The sequence below is a fragment of the Thermobia domestica genome, chromosome 14 (genome assembly GCF_964235325.1).
Source record: "Thermobia domestica chromosome 14, izTheDome1.hap1.1, whole genome shotgun sequence".
In the NCBI taxonomy this organism is placed as follows: Eukaryota; Metazoa; Arthropoda; class Insecta; order Zygentoma; family Lepismatidae; genus Thermobia; species Thermobia domestica.
In genome coordinates this window covers 15,572,722-15,597,852 of record NC_137467.1, presented here as the reverse complement: position 1 = coordinate 15,597,852, position 25,131 = coordinate 15,572,722, and the positions used below count along the sequence as shown (strand labels likewise).

Sequence of the window (25,131 nt, the reverse complement as noted above, 5' to 3'; positions counted from 1 at the left end):
TATGCAATCATAACTATCCATCTTAACACATTTACCGCTCTACATAAAATTAAATGGTTAAGTTTGTTATGAGAATGCACTTTAAATTGCCCCCATGTTAATATGGTTATTATTTTATGAGCTATGTGTGGATATAAATTGTGTATGTCGACGCCCGGATTTCGGTTTAATAAGTTGGCATACGTTAATATTATAATTACATTAATAGGGGGTTAACACATGGAATTCGCATGGAAATCAAGGCTTATCATTGAAAACTGAAGATATGAAGTAAAACTATACAAAAAAACAGACCATGTTCCTTTCTACATCAGGATTTCAGGAAATAATAAAATACAGACAATTAATATATGATAGAAATCATTATTTATTCCTATCTATCATCGAGAACCATATCATATTTTATAATATTGTATAAAAATCTAGCAAGGAATACACAGTGTATAATTATCAATATTTCATTTAAATATCACGACTATTCACAATAAAATAGACAAATAAAGGAAATATAAACTTAACAAACCTTACACTCACCGCATTTGCACCCGTAGTTAATACACAATGATTTGAAATATAAAAATATCAGATACAGTATATCAACAAAAAATACGGACCGAGATACTTACTATGTTTGTCCAACCATTTTTGTTTATCCAAGAATTCCTTATATCTGAATTTAATAAGCAACAACTGCCGTGGAGAACATCTAGTGTGAGTCTCTAAATTATGGCCATCATTTCTGGACGTATCTCAAAAGTTTTAACAGCCTTTCGAAAGATCATTAATTATTCGGAACATTTAACTATTTCTAGTTCGTGAAACGCCATGAAATTTTATTTTATTTTATTTTTTTGTTCTGGAAATCTTAGTGTTTGGGTAAAATCTACGCTTTTTGGTCTAGCATTATGTACAGTCAGAGGCAAAAGTTCTTTTTGTTTCATGAATATAGTTTCGTAAGTAACTTCCGAATGGAAGGACAATTTGAGCACGGTTTTCGATAAATTAAAAATTGTAATTTTCTGAACATTCCAGCCTTGAAACTCGGTGAAAATGGTGTACGTTCCACCGTTATTCCCAAAATACATTTTACCAAACGGAAAAAAAAATTCTGTCGCTGACTGTACCTTCAGGCAATTTGTTAGAGGTTTCGATTAAACTCAAAGCTTAGAATTACTCTATCCTGGAAAATTCCAGAAAAAATGGATACAACTTAAGACCTCCATTACAAGTAAACTTAATATGGAATATCCACATTACAAGTAAACTTAATGTGGAATATCCACAATGTTTGCAGTTCTCGAAAATACTAAACCTCTATATCAACGTGATTGGTCAACTCTTTGTAGGTGCAGCTCCAGGCCTCCTGTCAGATCTGATCTGGTAGACGCCTGCAAAATGTTTAGATTCAATCGTAAGCCCTGTGTTAAATCTAGTTTCGGAGATATAGTAGATTCGAACTATCCGGCTAGTTCAAAAAGGGAAAAACGAAAGAACGTAAGTCCGTAATGAAATGAGGAATAAGTTTTTTGAACAATGTACTTGATTTGTAACGCCTTCATTAAAACGAGACTTTGCCAAGGAAAAGCATTACCTAAAAGCTAAGTTTTGAGTCTTTTAGAGCTACATTTTCACATCTGTTAATAGCCAAGTTTTGAATCTTGTAGGGCTACATTTTCACATTTGTTAAAAGCTAAGTTTTGAGACTTTTAGGATTACATTTTTACATTTGATAAAAGCTAAGTTTTGAGTCTTTTAGGGCTAAATTTTCACATTTGTTAAAAGCTGTTTTGAATCTTTTAGGGTTATATTTTCACATTTGTTAAAAGCCGTTTTCAGACTTTTAGGGCTACATTTTCACATTTGTTAAAAGCTAAGTTTTGAGGCTTTTAGGATTACATTTTTACATTTGATAAAAGCTAAGTTTTGAGTCTTTTAGGGCTAAATTTTCACATTTGTTAAAAGCTGTTTTGAATCTTTTAGGGTTATATTTTCACATTTGTTAAAAGCCGTTTTCAGACTTTTAGGGCTACATTTTCACATTTGTTAAAAGCTAAGTTTTGAGGCTTTTAGGATTACATTTTAAGATTTGTTAAAAGCTAAATTTTGAGTCTTTTAGGACTACATTTGCACATTTGTCAAAAGCGTAAGTTTTGAGTCTTTTAGAACTACACTTTTCCACTTGTTGAAAGCCAAGTTTTGAATCTTAAGTTTTGAGTCTTTTAAGTCTACATTTTCACATTTGTTAAAAGCTGTTTTGAGACTTTTGGGGCTACATATTCACATTTGTTAGAACTAAGTTTTGAGGCTTTTAGGATTACATTTTAAAATGTGTTAAAAGCTAAATTTTGAGTCTTTTAGGACTACATTTGCACATTTGTCAAAAGCTAAGTTTTGTGTCTTTTAGAACTACACTTTTCCACTTGTTGAAAGCCAAGTTTTGAATCTTAAGTTTTGAGTCTTTTAAGTCTACATTTTCACATTTGTTAAAAGCTGTTTTGAGACTTTTAGGGCTACATATTCACATTTGTTAAAAGCTAAATTTTGAGACTTTTAGGGCTACATTTTCACATGTGTTTAATCAGTTATCAATAAATAGTAAAAATCATTTACAAATTTTAATCATTTACTTAAGAAGTAGGCCTATGTTTTATGTTAATGCACTTTTTTAAATAGCGAACATCATTTGTGCTTCCTGCAATTAAGTTGGACATTATAAAATTTATTTTAAAATGCATACAATACTTCTATATTTGAATTTACTTTCTCTGTAATAAGTTTTTAAAGCGTACAATACAGTAAATAACAGACATTTATAAAGTATCGGCCTGTACTAAGAGGTCAGAAAATATGAATAAGAGCGGGTTTTGGTACAAAAAAAAAAAAAAAAAACTTTTTAATTATATGACTGTGGTAAGAAATGAGTAATTACAGAATTCCAGTCTATCTGTTTTTTTTTTTGTTTTTTTTTTTTTGTTATACGGCCAGCCCTTTTGTAACATTAGCCCGGACAGCCGGTAGTTTACTGTATTTGAGTAATTTGTATGCAATACTCTCTATCTCCTCTTCTATTACTCAAAGAGCAGGAGATCTACTATCTATTGTTTGAATCTGTCTTGAAAAATGCATTGTGTGCCTCGACTAGCAACAAGCTTTTCATTGGGCGGACATTGGAGGAAATCCGCAAAATTACTGAATAGTCCAAAAGTTTCAATTAGAGCTACCTCTAGCTCGAGAAATTTTCAATTTCTTGATAAAAGCCTCAGTAATTTTCTTTTATCAGATCTAAGTGAACGCTAATGTTGGTCACATTTGAGACAACGAATAAACTGAACACTGTTTATGTTTCTTTTACTTCGTGCGAATTAAAATTAGACTTTTTTTCGAAAAACAAAGTTCACAGAAGCAGTTTATCATTGTTCTTGCAATTAGAAAACAAAATTGGCGGAAACATTTTATCATTATTACAATCATAAAACAAAAATTGACGACGGAATACTGAAAAATGGAGCATCTACCATTGTTATTATAATCGGAAAATAAAATTGGCGGTAAAATCATATTATTATTATTATTATTATTACAATAGGCAAGCAAAATTGTCTGGAGCATCCTATCATTATTATTACAATCGGAAAATGGCGGGAGTATCCTATCGTTATTATTACAACTGGAAAACAAAGTTGGCAGAAGCATCCAATCATTGTTATTACAGTCGGAAAACAAAGTTGGAGCGAGCATCTACAATACGTTACTACAATTGGAAAAACAGCAGGAGCATCCTACCATTGTTATTACAATCGGAAAATGACGGGAGTATCCTATAATAGTTACTACAATCAGAAAAATGGCAGGAGCATCCTATCGTTATTATTATATTAGGAAAACAAAGTTGGTGGCATCATACTATAAGAATTACTACAGTACAATCGAAAACAAATGACAGGAGCATCTTATCACGATTTTTCATCGGAAAATGACGGGAGTATTCTATAATAGTTACTACAATCAGAAAAATGGCAGGAGCATCCTATCGTTATTATTATATCAGGAAAACAAAGTTGGTGGCATCATACTATAAGAATTACTACAGTACAATCGAAAACAAATGACAGGAGCATCTTATCACGATTTTTCACAATCTGAAATTAAAATTAGTAGAAAAATCCATCGTTGTTTATTACAATCGAAAAAATTGCAAGAGCAATCTGTCATTTTTATTACAATCAGAAAACAAAATTGGCGGGAGTATTCTATCATTTTTATTAGACGGAAAACAAATTTGGCGGGAATATTCTATCATTCTTATTACAGACGGAAAACAAATTTGGCGGGAATATTCTATCATTTTTATTAGACGGAAAACAAAATTGGCGGGAGCATAAGATCACTGTTTTTGTAAATTCGGCAACCAGGCGTTCTGATTTCTGAATCGATAACTATCGAGTAGTATATTTCTTTATTTTATCGATTACAATATGATTTTAGAAAACATGAAAACAAATAAACAGAATTGGTATCTTACGATGTCCTTTCGTATATCCAACATTAAGAATTTAGATGACAATTTGGTACCATTACAATTAAAATGATCATCAATGTCTCAAAACAGTTCTTGACAAGGTGAAACTTGAAGTATACCAAAAGCACCTGGGATCACATACGCAATCACAATCTCCCTAACTATATAATAATAATTATGTAGCCAACAATATATATTTATAAACAAAGTATATATATTATTCGTACAAAACAACATAATAACAAAGAATACAAACCAGTAACAGTTACACATAATGTCACTTGATCAACCATATACCCATCCTACTAAAAACAAAAAAAAATGTTTGCATTGATGCGTTGCGTGTTAATGTAACACAAAGCTTTATGCCTCATCATTTACATTCCGTTGTAAGCTGGGCCGCCGCCACCTTCTGGTGTTACCCAGTTAATATTCTGGCTTGGATCTTTGATGTCGCACGTTTTGCAATGGATACAGTTTTGAGCGTTGATTTGAAGACGTTTTCCATCACCGTCTTCCAAAGGCACGAATTCATAAACACCTGAAAAGACAAAAATAAAAATACAAAGTTATTGTTACTACTGACGCTATTTCGTTTGACATATTTAATGATTATTATTATTATTATTATTATTACAGTTATTTTTTCTTATATTTAAATTAGTTCTTACTATCACCAGGCAGTGGCGGATCTAGAAGGTAAAAACAGGGGGAGGGGGCAGCCAGAACTCATACTATGACAGGTATATCATGAATTTACTATAAATTTCAAAAATATATAAATAATAGGTTAAATTATTTTTGTCACTCAAAAAACTGGGAGACCTAGGTCCCCCCAACCCTGGGCTAGGTCTGCCACTGTTGCACATCACATCAATAGTGCAATTTCAGGTTTTGTTTGGTTTATGGGTGGAGTTGCCAACTCTGAAAAATAAAATTACCAGCATTTGCTTCGAATCTTCAAAACGATTTTGAACGTTGAAATACAGTAAAAAAAATTGTCTTTATTGGACTTTTCATTAAACGCAACCTTCTTTTAAACAGAAATGTATCACGGTGCTATAAATATACTGGTGAAAAACATGTTAAATTCCACTTACTCAACGGAAATCGTGTCATGCAGACAACTGGAATCAAAATAAGCCCTTAAAGCAGGGATGCAAATAACCACTCGCCTACTCGCCCGGCGCGAGTAGTTCATCGGTGCGGGCGAGTATTTAATATAATACCAAAGATAACTAAATGATTGCTATTGTGGGATGTGGGCTAGTAGAATTTTGTTGCTTATTTGCGTCCCTGCCTTAAAGCAAAATGTTAATTTCCGAAATGCAGCGTTTAGAAAATTTCTAGACATTCCGTGAGAGCTTAAATATACCTGTATACACTATGTTATCTATGAAAAGGATTCCGCTTTTTGTTACCTTACACATTTCCCCTTTAGTCTACAAAGACTATTCCCAGCATGTAAAGCCTTAGGCCTCTTTCACATTATCCGGCGATTTGCCGGATCCGTTTCCGGCTGTTTGCCAGATCCGGTTTCGGCCCCTTTCATATTATCCGGCGTTTTGCCGTGGATGAAAAATATGCGAGCAGGGTTGCTGTGCAACTGAAGAAAGAAAACTCTGTGACTGTTGTTGTGTTATGGTGGTTGTAATGGACAGACGCAAAATGTGTTTTCTACTCGCCTTGTTAAGACACAGGCAGAAAAAAAAGTCAGAGACACATATGGGTTCACCCTTTTTTAGAGAAGCGGTATCTTGAAGGAGATTTTTCTATACTTTTTCCACAATTAAGGGAAGATGAAGGAAAATTCTTTAATTACTTTCGTATGTCTATCATCAACTATTGTCATTCATTAGTTTTGTTAACGTGGACAAATGCAAAATAATATGCATTTTATTCTCTTTGTTACCAGGCCCGTAGCCAGTCCAAAAATTTAGAGGGGCCCCGGTGGAGGTTAGGGGGGGAGCCGACCCAATCATAGTATACTTCATCACCATATTATAGTTCATTTGCAAGCCTACCGTGAAACTTTTAGGGGGCCAGCCAAAGTTTAGGGGGCCTGGCCCCCTAGCCCTCCGTGGATACGGGCCTGTTTGTTACCGAAATGAGAGAACATGCCACATACAGAAAAGATGTGCAGTTTTTATTACAGAAGCGGTACTTTGGAAGAGATTTTTCTATGCTGTTTCCACAATTGATAAACTTGGGCAAAATAGCGGCCCGGTTCTGGATATTTAAAATACCGTTCCGGTATTCAACTGTTGTGACTGAGAAAACCAGGCTAAAGTCCTCTCGGGATAGTCAACCGTTGAGATCTATCCGATAATCTCAAGCCAACATTCAGCCACTGACCCCAAGACTGGTCTGTAAGTATTATTATTATTACTAGCTATTATGGTCGTTCTTCGCACGGTCAGATAAAATATCAATGTAAACAAACTGAACAATGGGAGAAGAATTAAGAAACATTTCTAAAATTAGATGCATTTTGTGTGAATATATATCTAACAACGTACGTGTTTTCATTGGGAAGGCCGATGGGGGCTGAATTTGAACGTAAACACTATCGGGAGTATCAATATACATATGAGCGACCTCGATAAATATGAATTCGACACAAACATTGGTCATATTCTACTACTTTTATGTCCCGGTAAACGCCCCCTGAGACCCCTCCCTGGTTCGAATTGTGAAAAAATCTCCTCTAGCCTTCAGCCGATACCGAAAAACTATGAATGTGACACTAACATCTGTCATTTTCTACTACCTTTACATAGAAAGTAAACGCCTCTGTGATCCTCTGGTTCCAATTTTGAAACAACAACGCCTCTGGCTCACAGTCGACGGGAGCTGTATTTGGAAGTCAACGCCTTGGGAGTATCACCATTCATCTCAGCGACAGAGAAAACTATTGATTTGACACTAATATCGGACATTTTCGATTATTTTTACATGTCTCGCAATTCTCCACCCCGGTGATTCCCGGCCCGCATACAATGGTGGCTGAATTTGAAAATCATTGCTAATGAAAGTATCATCATTTATCTCAGAGACCGCGAAAACTGTGAATTTCACACTAATATCGGTCATTGTGGATTATTTTTACATGTCTCGGTGATCTTCTGGCCTAAGTTCTTTAGCTGATGGGGACTAAATGTGAAAGTAAACGCTATCTTGAGTTTCACCATTGAGCTCAGTGACCCCGAAAGCTATAGATTTGAGATTAATATCGGTCATTTTTGATTATTTTTACATGTCTCGAAATTCCTCCCCCCCCCCCTCTGGTGACCCCCGGCCCGCATACAAATGGTGGCTGAAATCATCGTTAATGGTAGTGTTACCATTGATTTCAGCGACCGCGAAAACTATGGATTTGACACTAATATCGGTAATTTTCTACTATTTTTACATATCCTGGTAAACGTCCCCCAGAGACCTCCTGGTTGGAATTTAAAAAAAAAAAAAAAAAACGCATCGCATGATCTGGAGCCTGGACCAAGGTACCCGTGACCAAATTTTGGTAACTTTCGGTACACTCGTGTGGTCCCCAGGCCGCACAAAGACAGACAGATAGACACATAAACTCTTTATTTTATTTATATTAGACTATTATTATTATTATTATTATTATATTTCGGGTTTATTCTTTTGTTTTAAGCGTTCTGACTATTGACCCAAGTCTCTTTAAAGCACTGCTCTAGTCCCTGAATTCAGAGGACTATTCAAAAAATTACAGCCAGATAATTATAAAATATATAAAGTACGGTATATTTATCAAATATCACATCATGAATTCTCTCTTGCTTTGCGTAGCAAAATAGTACATAAATATATAGCAAAAGACTGAAATATTTGATAGTGTATATTTAAATTTTGGCTCACCACAAATTTATAGAAGCTCATTTGTCCAGTGCTACCCGGACATCTCCCATTCTTCTATTACATAGAAAAATAATAATTTATATTGATTTCGACACTTCTGTAGTATTGGTCGGTTTCAATTAATTTTACATGTCATCTTTCCCCATATATTGTATGTCCAGGTTTGGTTAATTACTCCAGATGTACTGGGCTAGAACATAACCACATACACAAACACACTCCACACACACACAAAACCACACGCTCCCATATTATAGCAGCCACTTTCTGCTCTTTCCTGGCAACACTTGCTTCCTCCCCCAACACCCATCCGGTAGTTTGCCGCGTATATGAGAAGAGCTTCATTGCTTGTAATGTCCCGCTTGGCTATACACGGCGATTTGCCGCGCCGGATTCTAGCAGGGAGATCCGGCTGTTTTTGCTCGCCGGATGAATGTCCGGCGACCGCCGCACATATGTGAAGAGCTTCATTGCTTGCAATGTCTTTTTACCTCGTCCGGCAATTTGCCGGAACCGAATCCGGCAAATCGCCTGATAATGTGAAAGGGACATTAGATACTGGGCGACTGAACGAAATGCAATTATCATAGTGTTATTTTCAAATGCCAGTAACTAGTTTCCTATGGTCTAAAAAACAGAAAGGGTACACGTTGGCTGTGTGGTAGAGCGCTTCCCTCTAATGTGTGGGACCACTGGTTCGATCTCAAGCAAAGTACGTTTGTGGTGGAAAACATCGTGTCCAAGGGTTTTCTCAGAGTATTCCCGTTTCCTCCCACTTTCTCATTCCACCATTTCATCCATCATCATTCACATGCCTTAACCACCTGTCCCCTTTAGTCTAACTAGCATAATCATGAAACGTTAAACTGAAAGATGTCATTTCATTTGTGTTTCTAAAGACATAAAGAGTTCGAAGAAAAGTGTAGGCTGAAGACTTATCAAGATGCTGTCAAAAGTTTAAAGGTATTGCAAAAAATTTGTCTCGTGGCGAAATGACTATATAATTCGTATGGTTTCTCGCGCTTTAGTCTTTGTAGAAAGTCGAGCAGCTCAGCAGCAAATGTGTACAGAAAACTCCCTTTAGCACGTGTGTACAATATTTTTTCTATTCATTGTAAGTTTTGCGTGCATTAATTTGTAGCAGAAATAAACATTGTAACTGAATATGGTACGTAAGGTGCGTACAACATTTTAATTTTTATCTCAGTGTGTCTATTGTATGCATTTTACATTGTTTTAAACCTTTTAAAGAAATATAGTCTACTTTCATTAAGCGGAAACCTATCTCTAACGGAAATTTTTGTAAGTCCCGTTCAATTTCACTAGAGGCAAGTTTAAGTGCATATAGCTGAGCCTGACAAAAAAAAAAAAAAAAAAAAAAAAAGTAGCGGTCAGCCCTAAACTACCGGTTAGTTGGCAATCCTAGGAACGTGGAGGCATGATTCTCTACATGACAATCCTAGGAGGGGAGGGCAAGATTCTCTACCAATATAAGTGGAGTTTAACGTTTTTCATTAGTACAACCAGTGTTTCTTTCAGAAACAATGTTCCGGGGGCGCACACTTTGTATTTCGGGTGGGGGGGGGCATTTTTGATACTATTCTATTTATAATCATATTATAGACGTATTATTTTGGTCTGCTCCGGGAGGCACTCTTAGAGCTCCGGAGCGGACAGTGTCCCCCAAAAAAACAGGTCTGGAAGAAACACTGAGTACAATGATTCTCAAACTTTTTCAAGTGAAGACGATTTTTATTAGTCAAAATATTCTATGATCACTCTACTCTTGTTTTATTCTAAAGCAAATTTATGACTACGTTCCTTTTAGTTTTACCAGTATACGCATTCTTTTAAAACAGTAATAATTAAAATTCACTTTATTATATACCAACTGTAAGTACCCGTCATCGCCAGATAAGAATTCAGACCCTGGATAAAAAGAGTAAACACCAGTCGTTCCCCGGTCTTAATTCACAACTTGGAGAAAAATAATATCCTTGTTCCAGGAATGCAAATAACCACTCGCCCGGGGCGAGTGGTTCATCGGTGCGGGCGAGTATTTAATATCATACCGAAGGTAAATAAATGATTTCTATTGTGGGATGTAGGTTAGTAGCTTTTTTCTTGGTTGACTAAAATTTTGTTGCTTATTTGCATCCCTGCTTTATTTCCTTGCCGGAGTATTTATCCTCTGCTGTTAAGTAAGCCCGCTAAACAAAGAAGTGGCGTGCGTTGCATAGTGTCAAGGCGTCTTACAAAGTAAGGTCCCACAAGTTGTCGCTCAAATCTGATGGCCACATAGCACATTTGATAGACCATCGTGAGAAGTGAAAATGAGCAAAATTTAATGTCCTATGGACTAGAATGATAGGAGCTACGGACCTTCAACATTTGAATATCCAAAAACTTATATCAGGAAAATATATACATTTTAAGTAAACATCTTGAGAACTGTTAAAACAATCAAAACAAAAGGTGCACAAATAATGAGAATAACGAAAACCACAGTGTTGCCATAGATAAGGCAATGTTGCCAACTCAGTATAAAAGTATTTTATTTGAAATAGCACCATATACAAATATGTACAGATTTAAAATGCGATATTATCACTAAACAGTGAATGTAGTGATATAATGGAGAACACTGTTGGAGCTACGTGTGCTGAAAATGTACAACAGAGAAGTCCGATGTATGGCAAAAAGGGTAATAATGAAATCTGGCTCTGGGTCTCATATTATGAATTTAATTCAAATGCAAAATAACACTGATCGTGTAACATAGCAAAATGTCAGCAGTGTCACAAAAGATTGATACATTTGAGAAATGAAATTGAGTTCTGCCATTTTTACGTCCTGTGTCAGCACCGAAGCTATATAGGACTGGACTTACAGCGTAAAGTGGGATCCGAACCATCATGAAAGACGAAAGATAACAATAAAATACAAGGTGAAAAGTACAACAAAAACCGCCATGTCCGAGGAGGGATTGGAACCTGCGATCACTAACATGTCGGTGACTTAGCCTTCTAGACCACACAGCTATCCGATTTGAGCGATTAAAAACGAAATGAGGTAGTAATAAAATAATTATATTTCCAATGTGAATATAGTAATATTACAATGTACAGTAACATAATCATATGTAACCGAGAGAAAGTAAAAGAATATGACACATTATAAAGACATAAAGCTATTCTACAAATCTGGATAAGAACATCTGGAAAAGCAGTTTACAGAATTAGAAAACACGGGTTTCCTTTCCTTGCGTGTAACTTTTGATCCCGCAAGTTCTCTGCTAAATTCATCGGGCCTATGGAACTGTATTGCAAATCACTCACTGTTTTTCTAGTGCATTCCTTTATTACCCTTTCGTACCAAATATTAGATTTCTCCATTGTACATTTTCAGCACACGTAGCTCCAACAGTGTTCAATACTGTACCACTACACTTCAGTGTTATGTTTAGTAATGCATTTTAAATCTGTGCACATTTGTATATGGTACTATTTAAAACAAAATACTTTTATGCTGAGTTGGCAATACTGCTTCATCTATAGCAACACTATTTGTGGTTTTCGATACGGCATTTTGTTTTCATTATATTGTGCACCTTTTGATTCGATTGTTTAAACGGTTTTCAAGACTTTATTTTAAATAGATACAATTCCATTTATTATTATTATTATTATTATTATTATTATTATTATTATTTTAGATATTCAAACTAGTGCTGTTGAATTTTTGTAACATTTGCGGTTTTCGGTTTTTGAGAAAACCGGTTTTATGAAAACCGAAAAGCGGTTTACAAAACCGAAACCGCAAATGCGGTTTTCAAAACCGAAACCGCAAATGCGGTTTTCAAAACCGAAACCGCAAAAGCGGTTTTCAAACCCGAAACCGCAAAAGCGGTTTTCAAAACCGACATTTCGGTTTTATGAAATTTTACTTTTTTCAAAAACCGATTTCGACAGCACTAATTCAAACTTTGAAGCCACGTAGTTCTTATCCTTCTGGTCCATAGCACCTTAAATTTTGCTCATTTTCATTTCTCATATTGCTCTATCAGATGTGATATGTGGGAATCAGATTTGAGCGACAACTTGAGGGACCTTCCCTTGTTAGAAATAAATATACATTCAGAATTTTCGATCTCCTTGATCCCTCCCCCAAAGCCGAAAATCGAAAAATCAGCTTCTTACACGACTTGATCTATTAAAGATCTCTCTGTGTATCAAATATTAGTGGCTTTAGGTGGCTCTTTTCTATATGAAATTCAGTCCACACAGACAGACACATATTTTATATACAGGGTGTTTCAAAACAACACCGACAACGTTTGGGAGGGGATTCCTGACACCAAGATAAGACAAAAATTTATACAAATGCTTCAACCTGGTCAACAAATGCTTCCTTTCGGAGTTATAGGCTGCCGAAAACATGAGAAAATGAACTTTAAAGGGTCATAGCTCCAAAACTATGTGATCTACTGTAGTCAGGTAAAGACTTCACTTACGAACTAATATGAAAACTATACAAAAAAAAGTACATGTTTCAGAATTCTAAGGCACTCACGATGCAATTTTTATAGAGGGAGTTTGGCTACGGGCATGTAATTTGAAGTACCAACTGCGTCTATCAAAATTGTTTCAGTAGCATCACAGATTCTGAAAGATGAATATTTGGATAGGGTACATACTAGTTCCTAAATAAAGTTTTGACCTGCCTATGGTAGGTCCCAAGTATTGGAACTACGAACCTTTAAAGTTCTTTTTTCTTCTTCATGTTATCGGCAGCCTCTAACTCCGAAATGACGGATTTCTGCATCCAAGTTGGTCTGTACTTTTTGTCTTATCTTGGTGTCAGGAATCATCTCCCAAACGTTGTCGGTGTTGTTTTGAAACACCCTGTATAAGTAAGTGTACAAAAGGCGTTTAAGAAGTTTTGTGCAATGGGCATAACTTTTTTTTATTACTACTAGCACTAGGAGCACAATTCTGTTATGCATGTACTTGTGTCCTTTATGCTGAAATTGTGTAGTAAATTTCCTTCCTCTATTTACAGATATGTCCATAATGGAGAAGGTAGTAGACAGCCGCACTTGCCAACGATCGACCATAGAATTCCTCTACAAGACAGGCATTACTCAGTCACATCCATTCGACACAAATTACATCGTGTATATGGAGATGAGGCATTGGATCGCAGCAATATCCAGTAATGGGTACAAAGGTTCCACAGTGGTGATATTAGTCTGCTGGACGCATTTTTGCCGATCCCAAACGTTTCAGTATTCGCGCGGTACCCTAGGCAGCTGTTTTAAGTTGGTCATTGTAAAGTGTACGAAAAAATTTGGGCAAGCCTTTAATTTCCCCATTTGATATCGAGAACAGAACCCAACCAACCTCTGAGGGGCTTCTATCCCGTTCCTACTACTACTACTACCATTACTACTACTACTACTACTTTTACTATGGATTCGTATATTAAAACTGCACGCTTATTTTAATGAAAATAAAAAAAATAACCGGTAAATAACTTTTTGAGTATTATTTTAAATCTTATTTTAATGAAGAAAGTGTTATGAAAATTTTTAAAAATGAAAAAATCCTTAGGCCGGGCTTGAACCCACGTCGAAAACGATTTTCATTCCTAGCATGTTCACTAGCACGCTCGGCTATGAGGACCGACAGATTTGGCGTTTACTTTCTGCTATATCTATGTCGTGACTCTTGATGTTCTATCTGTATCGGCCAATAAGATCGGAGGATACCTGAAACGTTTGGGATTCGCAAATATGCCTACTGGACCAACACGATATATGGCAGACCATCAACTGCATTGAACGACGTTAACATAGACCAGATTGAGAAATATGCAACCACATGACAGCTTGTTGAAGCGAGTGGGTTATCTGTGGGCAGTATTCTAACATTAATACAGTATTTAGATTACAAAAGACTTTGTGCCCGTTGGGTATCACACCTGATCACAAGCGAACAGGAAAAAATCCACTCTTCCGTGGGGTTTTAAACTAAAAGATTTATTTTCATTGACATACAGCCTTTAGAGTTCTAAAGAAAGTTAGATTGCAATGGAAAGATCGAAGACTCATAAGAAACTATTTGTGATCCAACAAGTAGAGTCAGAATAGGGGAAGAAATGACACAGGAGAGTGTAAGTGGAAAGGGATTCGACAGGGTAATTCTCTTTCGCCAACATTGTTTAATTCCTAATTAGAAGAGATAGTAAAAAAATGCATAATGAAGACGATATTTCGGAAGGGGATAAAATGATAGGTGTATACGGTGTGTAGATAATATGGCGTTCGTTACGGAATCTGAAAAGATCAATACGTTAGAAAGCTGGAGAAAGGGTTGTCAAGAATGGGGATGAAAATGAATGTTAAAAAGACAAAAGCCAGGGTGACGAACGAAATGGTCGGTGTCAAATATACAAGTAGGAGGGGGAGAAAATAGAACCCGTGACTAGTTTTCGATACCTCGGTAATATTATTAGTAAAGATATGAAGTGTGAACATGAAATAAAAGCAAGGATAGGAATGGCGAAAGAAGCATTTAGGGGGAAAAGAAGTCTATTCTGTGTCAAATAAAGAATTGTGAAAAAGACTCATAAAATGATTTGTGTGGAATATTGTACTGTATGGGGCAGAAACATGGACATTGCAGAAAAGTTATGAAAAATACTGGAATCTTTCGAAATGTGGGTATGAAGAAGAGCGGAGAATTAGCTAGGTCGAGCGGAAAGTGAATGAGAAAGAGTTCTAAATGGTGGGAAGAAAAGGACAACTTTAGATGTACTTGAAAAGAAAGAAAGAAACTGATTGGGGCACTGGCTGAGAAGGAGCTGTATCATGAGGGACGTGTTAAAAGGTATGGAGGCAGGAAAGAGAGGGAGAGGGCGAAGGATGCTACAGGTGATGAATGGTATTAGAACAAAGAAGTCGTACATGAAGACAAAGAGGTTAGCTGAAGACAATGGAGGATGGAAGCTTCACAGATGCAGCAAGTAACCTGCTAGTAATGCCAGAATACCTATTAAGATAATGACTGCCTTAATAATAAACAGTAACGCACATTCATGTTCAGTATTAGCATTATTCATTTTCAAATAAAGGTAGAAATGCACTGAACGTAGCGAAGCGACGTCTAATAACAATTAGGAATTAGCGTTTTTCACAGATTAAGACTTTACCTCTTTATAATAAGGATTGGTATTAATTGAGAGTAAAAACATGCTGTTACATCATAATGGTGGCCAACTGCTAATTACTTATCTAATGATTGGATGGTTTCTGCGGCGTTAAGCCGGCAGAAACAAGTCGTCAATACAATTACGGAGAACAGTTGCGTGATAACAACAACAACAAAAAAGCAGTTTAAAAATCAACAGGACACAAGAGAGAAATTTATATGCAAAATATGAAGACAAACTAACAAAGTTGCTTCGACATGTCGCTTCACTGTCAACATGTACATTAGTACGTATTTGGAGCAATGTCAACTACAAGAGTGGAAGAGGAATTGTTTTTGCATAATGCACAAGGCCCATTGTTAGCAGAAACCCGATCCCAAAGTGCCAATCAATGAATTAACACGACGAACAACGCTTTATTATTTACCAAAGCACCCTCCAGCGCTCTCGCTCTCTCCATTTCCAGCGTCACCACGAATTTGTCCCCAGCTTCCAGGCTAAAGAGACAGCGAGAGAGAGAGAGAAAGGGTACAGAATACACATCAGAATGCAACACACAAAATAACGCACAGCACTGTTGCCAATTTAGTGGTTTTCTCACTAAATTTGGCAGGGCCGGATTTAATGTTTTATTGCCCATAGGTCGAAAGATGTTTGTCGCTCTTTGCCCTGATGTACTACATTTTAACACAATAGAGAGCTTACCCCCCCCCCAAAAAAAAAAAACCGTTTTATGCATACTCTTCATTTAACGTTTTTGTATAACAAGAAGTAACGATCATGACGCAGGCCCGTAGCCAGCCCCAAAATTTAGGGGGGGCCGGTAGAAATTAGGGGGGGGGCCGACCCAATCATATTATACTTCAGCATCATATTATAGTTCACTTACAAGCCTACCGTGAAATTTTATGGGGGCCAGCCAAAATTTAGGGGGGCCCGGCCCCCTCTTGCCCCCCCCCGTGGATACGGGCCTGTCATGACGCCAGTAAAAAGTGCCCAAGAGTGAATAAATTCATACATGCGCTTTTGACACCAATTTGAGGATGTTGAATAAAATGGAATTACTTTTAAACTTGTGTGTGCCCATGGGATCACAGGAAAAATGACCTGTTATACCGATTATGCTAATGATGAAAGTATCCCATAGACAGCAGCATCCTCTAATTGGTATTAAAAGAACTACAAATATGAGGGGCACACAAAAAGTCCACAATTGTTGTCATTTCAGAAAAGCAACTGTGGCGTAGGATACCTCCATCCTTCGTCTCTAAGCAGTAGTACAGGTTTTGTTTACTAGATGGCAGCAGTTGAGTGTTAGTGCCTCAATGAGTAAGACGTGTTTCTGATATTACTCAAGGGTATCGATTTTTCAGTTGGAAAGACAGACGGGTAATTGTGAAATTTCTCACTGCAGATGGACGTAGTACAACCGATATTCATCATCAATTGGAGGATGCGTGTGGCGATAGTGCTCTTCATGAGCGTCCGAAGGGGAGATCAGCGTAGGGCCCGGGCCCCCTGTGGCTCACGAAAATGTATACGTAATATAGCAACCATGGAGATGGGCCCCTCCCTAGAAAATTTATTTCGGACGCTCCTGGTGCTCTTGCAGAAAACTCTTACAAAGTGGGTGCATAAGTTCAAAGCACAGTGAACGAGTGTGAAAGACGTGCGGAGGTCTGGACGTCCAAAAACTGCATCAACTGACGCTAACATGGCTCGAGTTAAAATTTTCATTATGGAACATGGGCGTGTCACCATCTAGAAGATTTGTGACATACTGGGTCTAGCAATGGGAACAGTAGAATGAATAATTAGAAATGAACTGGGACTAAGGAAAGTTTCTTCTTGTTCAGGTCCAGGAATGCTTAATGACGATCAAAAAGAGGCAAGGATTCGATCAACTGTTGCAATTTTGATACGCTTCAGAAGAGAGGGACACACTTTCTTGGAAAGTGTTGCGACAATGTATGAATCAGGAATTCCATCATTCAATCCACAAACAAAAAAGCAATCGATGCAGAGGAAACACATAGATTATCACCTCCCCCAAAAAATATCGTTAGGTAGCATCCAATGAGAAGATTGTGCACGCTATCTTCTGGGATTCCCAAAGAGTGATATTGTCCAACCGTCTTCCGAAAGGTCATACAATTACGGACGAGTATTTTCGTACACTTTTGGACACAGAGTTTTCCCCAAAATTGACTGAGAAACGATCACAAACGGCAAATGGCAATATTATCCTCCACATGGACACTGCACAGATACATCATGCTAATGTTGTGGCCTCATTCTTGGCCGGCAATGGTATTGAATTTCTGTCATACCCAAACCACTCATTACATTTAGCCCCGAGCTACTTCTACTTCTTCTTAATCCTCAAGAATTCTCTTCGTGAACGCCACGCACCTAGAATGTGACGAACTACGATTCCGCTCGAACAAGCATTTTATATTTAGGTCCTTGTACGTTAAGAGTCTTCATCCCGGCGAAATTAAAATACCGCTAATTTTACAGTAATTATGTGATATCTTCAAATAGATAAAAGATAATTGAAATATGGAACAGGGGCGCCCTAGACATTATTATTTTTCATGAGGTACCGTTACCACAAGTCACCTAGTGGCTTTCCGTTTTCAGCCGTTTAGAAACGCGAAAATAAATGCCGATTTTCAAAATGGCTCGAAATCGAAAGTAGATAAGTGAGTCGTGATAACGGTTTCTCATGTAAAATAATATTGTCTAGGGCGCTCTTGTTCCACATTTCGATTATCTTTTATCTATTTGAAGATATCACATAATTACTATAAAATTAGAGGTATTTTAATTTCGCCGGGATGAAGACTCTTAACCATGCAAATTCTGGACTCGTTACAACAACTCTTTCTTTTCGTTCACTGAAGGTGCGATGATTGACCGCCTTGATGCACGGACTGTCATTAAGTTCCTCCATTTTCAGGGGAAATCAGCAAAGCAGATCCACGAAGAAATGGTATACAAGTGGAAGTGACAATTCAAGACTGGACATACGACCGCCATGGACGTCTGTTGTTCTGGAAGACCATCTTTCACTGATGAAAGTTGAGATCATCATAATAGAAGACCGGAGGATACAGTAGCCATTGAAAGTGTTAAAGTGCAATAGGTATGAGTTATGGGTCTGCCAGGAATACCATTCACAACCAGCTGCATCTCCAAAGAGTGTCAGCACGATGGATGCCACGACTGCTCATACATTTCCAGAAGAGAAATAAGAGAGGACATTGAAAGAAATGCTGCATCGCTGTGAGGTAGATGAACAGGACTTTAGTCAGACTAGTGACAATGGAACTAAGTTGGGCTTATTTTTATGACCCAGAAACATAAGAAATGAGCAAACAGTAGAAACACCCCTTCTCCCCCCCACTCCTAAAAAGGTACAGTGTAGAAGTCTGCTGCCAAGTTGATTCTTTCTGTTCTCTGGGACTGTGAAGGGGTTTGTCATGACAGATTATTACCACAGAGCAATCTATTACTAGTACCTATTATTCCCATCTCCTAACTAGGTTACGGGAGGAACTGGAGAAGATACGTGTGGATTGCTCACAAAAGGGGTGATGCTGTTGGGAGACAATTCATCATGAATTTATAATGAAAGCAGTAGCACCAAGTGACGTCTTTTTCTTTCTAGAAATGAAGCCTCCACTTAGAGTACGCCATTTTGACAGTAGGGATGATGCCATTTTTGAGACTGAACTGTGGTTTCAAAGTCAAACTGCAGACTTTTACAAAACGGGCTTACGGAAGGTGAAGAACTGCAGGCAAAAATGCGTCGATAGGCACGGTGACCATGTTGAGAAGGACCAGTCATCATGATATCAGAGTTTTCCAGAGTGGATTTCTTCTTGATAATTGCACGAACTTTGTGACACCCCTTGTATAATTAAAATTTCAAAGAATCAGAATTCACTCCGTATAAGAATTTTTGTCTTTTCGTTTTTCAATTTATATCTGCTGACACTTGTAGTCTAAGTCGTCATAACCAGAAGGAGATCAGGTCCCGTGGAATACTGTTGGCATCCCTAGAACACTTTTGGACGTGAGGTTGAAACTGTGGTCTCTGCAGAAATAGGAGTTCACCAGCAAAAAACTTACATATGCCAATGTTTCTAGCGGCTTTTAAGACATTTTAGTGTTATTGTAGTGCTTTTAAGTCTTTGAGGATTAGGATTAGGAATTAGATTTCTGGGCTTTCGGCATCTATGGCCATGTTAGACCGTCACTAAGATTATGATTAGGAATTAGATTTCTGGGCTTTCGGCATCTAAAGACATGTTAGACCGTCACTAGGATTAGGGTTAGAAATTAGATTTCTGGGCTTTCGGCATCTATGGCCATGTTAGACCGACCGTCACTAGGATTATGATTAGGAATTAATTTCTGGGCTTTCGGCATCTATGGCCATGTTAGACCGTCATTAGGATTAGGATTAGGAATTAGATTTCTGGGCTTTCGGCATCTATGGCCATGTTAGACCGACCGTCACTAGGATTATGATTAGGAATTAATTTCTGGGCTTTCGGCATCTATGGCCATGTTAGACCGTCACTAGGATTAGGATTAGAAATTAGATTTCTGGGCTTTCGGCATCTATGGCCATGTTAGACCGTCACTAGGATTATGATTAGGAATTAGATTTCTGGGCTTTCGGCATCTATGGCCATGTTAGACCGTCAGTAGGATTAGGATTAGGAATTAGATTTCTGGGCTTTCGGCACCTATAGGCATGTTAGCCCGTCACGTATGAGGGAGTAAGTCCGGTGATCACACTATCTAAGGAAAGGGAAGGAAGGAAACGGTCTGGGATCTATATGATAGGCAACATCCCGGCATTTGCCGTGTCAATGAGAGAACCCTCGGAAAACCTTACTTAAGATGGCTGGCCTGAAAAAGTTTATACACTTTTTTTGACAGTGGCTCCACCGGACCGCTCAACACTATGTGAGGCCACGTTTTAAAGTCTTTGATCTGGTGGGGAAACGTGCTTATGCGTTGGCAACACTGACACACATTTATAGAGCTTCCATTTGGTTCCCTTTGCGCGCGAGAGAGAACCAGAGAACATCAACGAATAATTTGCAGATTTTGGAACACGGTACAACGCAGTTCAAATAATAAAGAAAACATATTTATTCAGTTCATGTGTTCCGCGCGACCTATAAAATTGCCTACGCTTCAGCAAAATTAATTATTGGAAAAAGGGAGTGGAAATATTGTATACTGGTGCCGTAAGGAGAAGTAACGTCTATTCTATACACACACACACACAATTTCACAAAATTATAGGCATTTAACTAAGCTGTAGATTAGGAACGGAATATGCATATATACATTTATTATGGACGAACGTTCTGATTTTAGTGATGTGTCTCTCGGGACAGCAGAATTATGAGTGACGTTTGCAACTGACACAGGCTGACTGTTTTAAAAATGTACTCAAACTACGTACCGTACCACACCAGTTATATTACGGGAATGTTTAGATGAAAAAATCTCGAGACGAGACGAGGCGAGCGAAGTTTTTCGAATCGAGAACAGAGTAGAAATAATGATTTGAGAATCGTAACGTAACGGAACTTCTTACAAAATTTCCGAAAACGAGACAAACCTTACTTCACGCCTCGTGGGTAACAATATCTCTGGTCGACATTCTTTCACTTCATGTCCCAACGTAATTGTTGATTCTTAGCGATTCTTGTGTAAATTGACATAAGAGCAAGGGCGCGCCTACGCAAGTGGAGCACCGGGTCTGGATCTCCCCCCCCCCAAAAAAAAACTTCGTAATTTGACATATATTTGTGGACTTTTCTAATACAGGGATACTTGTTTAACAACCTACATAATTACTAGAGCAACCCAAAAGCATAAAAAGCATAATAGCAATTTACACATATGGTTGGTACTTTCAAACATGGTTGTGGTTGTCTAAGGGTTCAGAAGAAACTAATTTTAAAAGCATAATAAAGCATAATTTTAGAAAATAAAGCACAACTTAAAATATATATAGCACAATTCTTGAAAAAATTCTGCTTAACTGCAAGTTTAACATACTGTATTAATATTTTTTAAAACCAATATTTACAACGCAAAATCATTGAGAACATAACAATGCAACAATGGAAAGCTTATTTTTACTCCTGTAAAACTTCTTTTCGGTGTAATTCTTTGATGTGGAGAAAAAAAAGTAAAAGAATAAGACTTTCCGCCAAAAATGAATAGTATACAAGAACTCCACACTGTATTGTTATGTGTACCTCTTGAACTTGAGCACTTTCTGTACTTTTTGGCGGGATCTTTTAATTTCCCTTTCTGTATATGCGCACCTCTAAGGTGCACACAAGTGATAAGGAAAACTGACTCGAACAGATATCTCTTTACAGTGCATTAGGTAGAAAGTTCATTAAATATGAAAGAAACTGGTTGCATAAAATATTAATAAATAGATCAAGATATTTAGAATATTTAATATATAGTAAATATTATACATTATACATGATTAATGTAAAACAATGATTGAAATTAACAATAAAGCATAATTTGAAAAAAAAAAAACTAAGCATAATTAAACAAAAAAATAAAGCATAATATGGGTTGCTCTAATAATGACGATGGCATTTCAGTAGAAGTTGGAATGATTAGGTGTATACGGCTTGCTGATGATATGGCGCTTGTTACAGAAACTGGAGACAAAATTAACAAGATGCTAGAAAACTTGAGGAAGGGTTGTGAAGAATATGGGATGAAAATAATTGTTAAAAACAGAAAGTCATTGATTGGAACAAAGGGATCAATGTCAAATATAGAAGGGAAGAAAATAGAACAAGTGACTAGTTTTCGATACCTAGGCAGTATTATTAGCGACGATATGAAATGTGAACGTGAAATAAAAGCAAGGATAGGAATAACGAAAGAAGCCTCTAGAAAGAAGAAAATACTATTTTGTGGAACCCTGAATAGTGTTGAGAAAGACTCATAATATGCTTCGTGGGGAGTATTGTATTGTATGAGTCAAAAACAAGGACATTACACAAAAATGATGACAAACGACTGGAAGCTCTCGATATGTGTATGTGGAGAAGAACGGAGAGAATTAGCTGGGTCGAGCGGAAAACGAATGAAAGAGTGTTAGAAATGGTCGGAAACAAAAGATCAATTTTAGATATTACTAAGAAAAGGAAGAGAAATTGGTTGTGACATTGACTAAGAAGGAACAATATCGTCAAATACGTGCTAGAGAATATGGTGGCAGTAAAGAGAAGGAGATTACAATTGGTAGACGATATCAAAACAGGAGACGAAGAGGTTAGCAGAAGACTGTGGAGCATGGAAGCTTCTCAGTTGCGGCAAGTGACCTGCCAATAATGGCAGAATACCAATAATGATGGTGATGATGATGTTCAGCAAAGAAATGGTTAATCTAGCCTAAACAATTGATCACTTCATCTCAACTCATTCTTTTCTTTTAAAAATAATTTAGTTCTGTAATTTTTCCTGAGAATATACTGTAGGTCGCAACACTTAAAAATTATTTATCGTCTTTTTGGGTTTAAAATAACACCGGTTCAATACTACATCAACGTAGTATTTTGTAGTACTGAACCCCCGACCCCGACAAACTTTGGACACTTAACAACAAAAAATTCTTCGCGTACGCCTCCTCAAATACACGGCGTACTCCACACGCACCATTTGATAACATGAGTTCGTTAATTTTTATTCCCCGACCCAGAAAAGAAGTTTATATATATATATATATATATATATATATATATATATAAGGGCGGATCCAAGAGAGGCTATAGCCCCCTTCTTGACCCTCAGGGATACACTGGATAAAATGGACTTCAATCCTGATAAAGCTGCAAACTATGATTTAGGCCGTTCCTTGATCATATCCTGAATCCGCCAGTGTATATATATCTACGATGACAAAACGGTTACCTTTGATACCTTTTTGGATCTTGGGGAAGAGCCAGAAATCAGCTGGTGATAAATCCGGTGAGTAAAGAGGTTGGTTGAGGAGGGAAATATTCGTTTCTGCGGGACGTTTTGCCACCGTACAAGACATCTAAACCAACGCGACGGTTGAATTTCGGAACATACCAAAACAGGACTTTCAACGTTGTTTCCAGCAATGGCAGGAACGGTGAAACAAATGTGTGTGTTCTCAAAGAGCCTATTTTGAAGGCGATTAAGTGAATGTGTTCTCAAGGAGCCTATTTTGAAGGCGATTACGTGCATGTGTTCTCAAGGAGCCTATTTTGAGGGCGATTAAGTGAATATGTTCTCAAGGAGCCTATTTTGAAGGCGATTAAGTGAATGTGTTCTCAAGGAGCCTGTTTTGAAGGCGATTAAGTGAATGTGTTCTCAAGGAGCCTATTTTGAAGGCGATTAAGTGAATGTGTTCTCAAGGAGCCTATTTTAAAGGCGATTAAGTGAATGTGTTCTCAAGGAGCCTATTTTGAAGGCGATTAAGTGAATGTGTTCTCAAGGAGCCTATTTTGAAAGCGATTAAGTGAATGTGTTCTCAAGGAGCCTATTTTGAAAGCGATTAAGTTAATGTGTACCTATATTGTGGTAAAAAAAAAAAGGTAAAACAAAAGTCCTGAAACTTAATTGAGTGACCCTCGTATATTTCCAGAAACTTCTTGAAAATGGTAGATCTTTAACATTCGGTGAAAAACCGAGTTGTATGTCAAAAAGTCCTAAACATTTTTGCACTACCATTCTTTTCGGGTACAACCTCATGAATAATTTTCGTCCTCATTCTAACAAGAAAAGAAGCATGTCGTAATGTTACATTTTTTTTTTCGTTTCTGTTTCTCTCATGCAGTTTACTTGACAACACTACTGTTAGAAAAAAAAAAAACAAGCAAATGCTAAGTGACAGCTTTAAATATGTCCATATGCAACTTCATTTATCATGTCTGAGTGACAAAAGGAAAGAAGGAAAAATCCTTTGGAGCACTTGCAGACACTTTACAAAAAACCATTCAGCAGTGGAATTTCTATTACATAGGACACAAGAAAGGAGGACAAACGTCTCGAGTTGTGTCTTCTGCACCAGTTATCTCCAATCGTCATGTAAAAAGCATAGCTTTTATTTCAAAGCGATCGAAATATCCCAGGCGTATTCATATACAGTGAATCACAAAATTATTCGGATAGTTAGGATTTTAAGGTTGGCTTAAAGGGACAAGTTTTGCCGATAGATGGCACTACAGTCTTCGTATCTCTCCCATGTATCTTTCAGGAAAATTCACGATTTCTCTTACAAATTTCAACTTACAGACTTCAAATTTTTAGAAAAGGAACTTCATAATCTATCGAAGGGAATAATCAGTGCCGATTTTTTATTTAGAATTTTCTTCATTGTTGAAATGGCTTGATTGTTCAAATGGATATCCAAATCTTTAAGAATGAAACTGTTTCAACAATGGAGAAAATTCTAAATAAAAAATCGACATGGATTG

General features: G+C 37.1%; 1 protein-coding gene across 2 annotated transcripts in view; it reads right to left on the bottom strand.

Annotated features, from left to right (window-relative positions):
• Positions 1 to 343: 343 nt before the first annotated feature.
• Etf-QO (electron transfer flavoprotein-ubiquinone oxidoreductase) overlaps positions 344 to 25,131 on the bottom strand; it is a 286,888-nt gene continuing 262,100 nt past the window's right edge. For both annotated transcript variants that reach the window (XM_081737734.1, XM_081737733.1), the window contains exon 11: positions 344 to 5,060. In XM_081737734.1, coding sequence (XP_081593860.1) covers positions 4,897 to 5,060 — 164 coding nt within the window. In that variant the 3' untranslated portion in view covers positions 344 to 4,896. The remainder of the gene's footprint in view (positions 5,061 to 25,131) is intronic.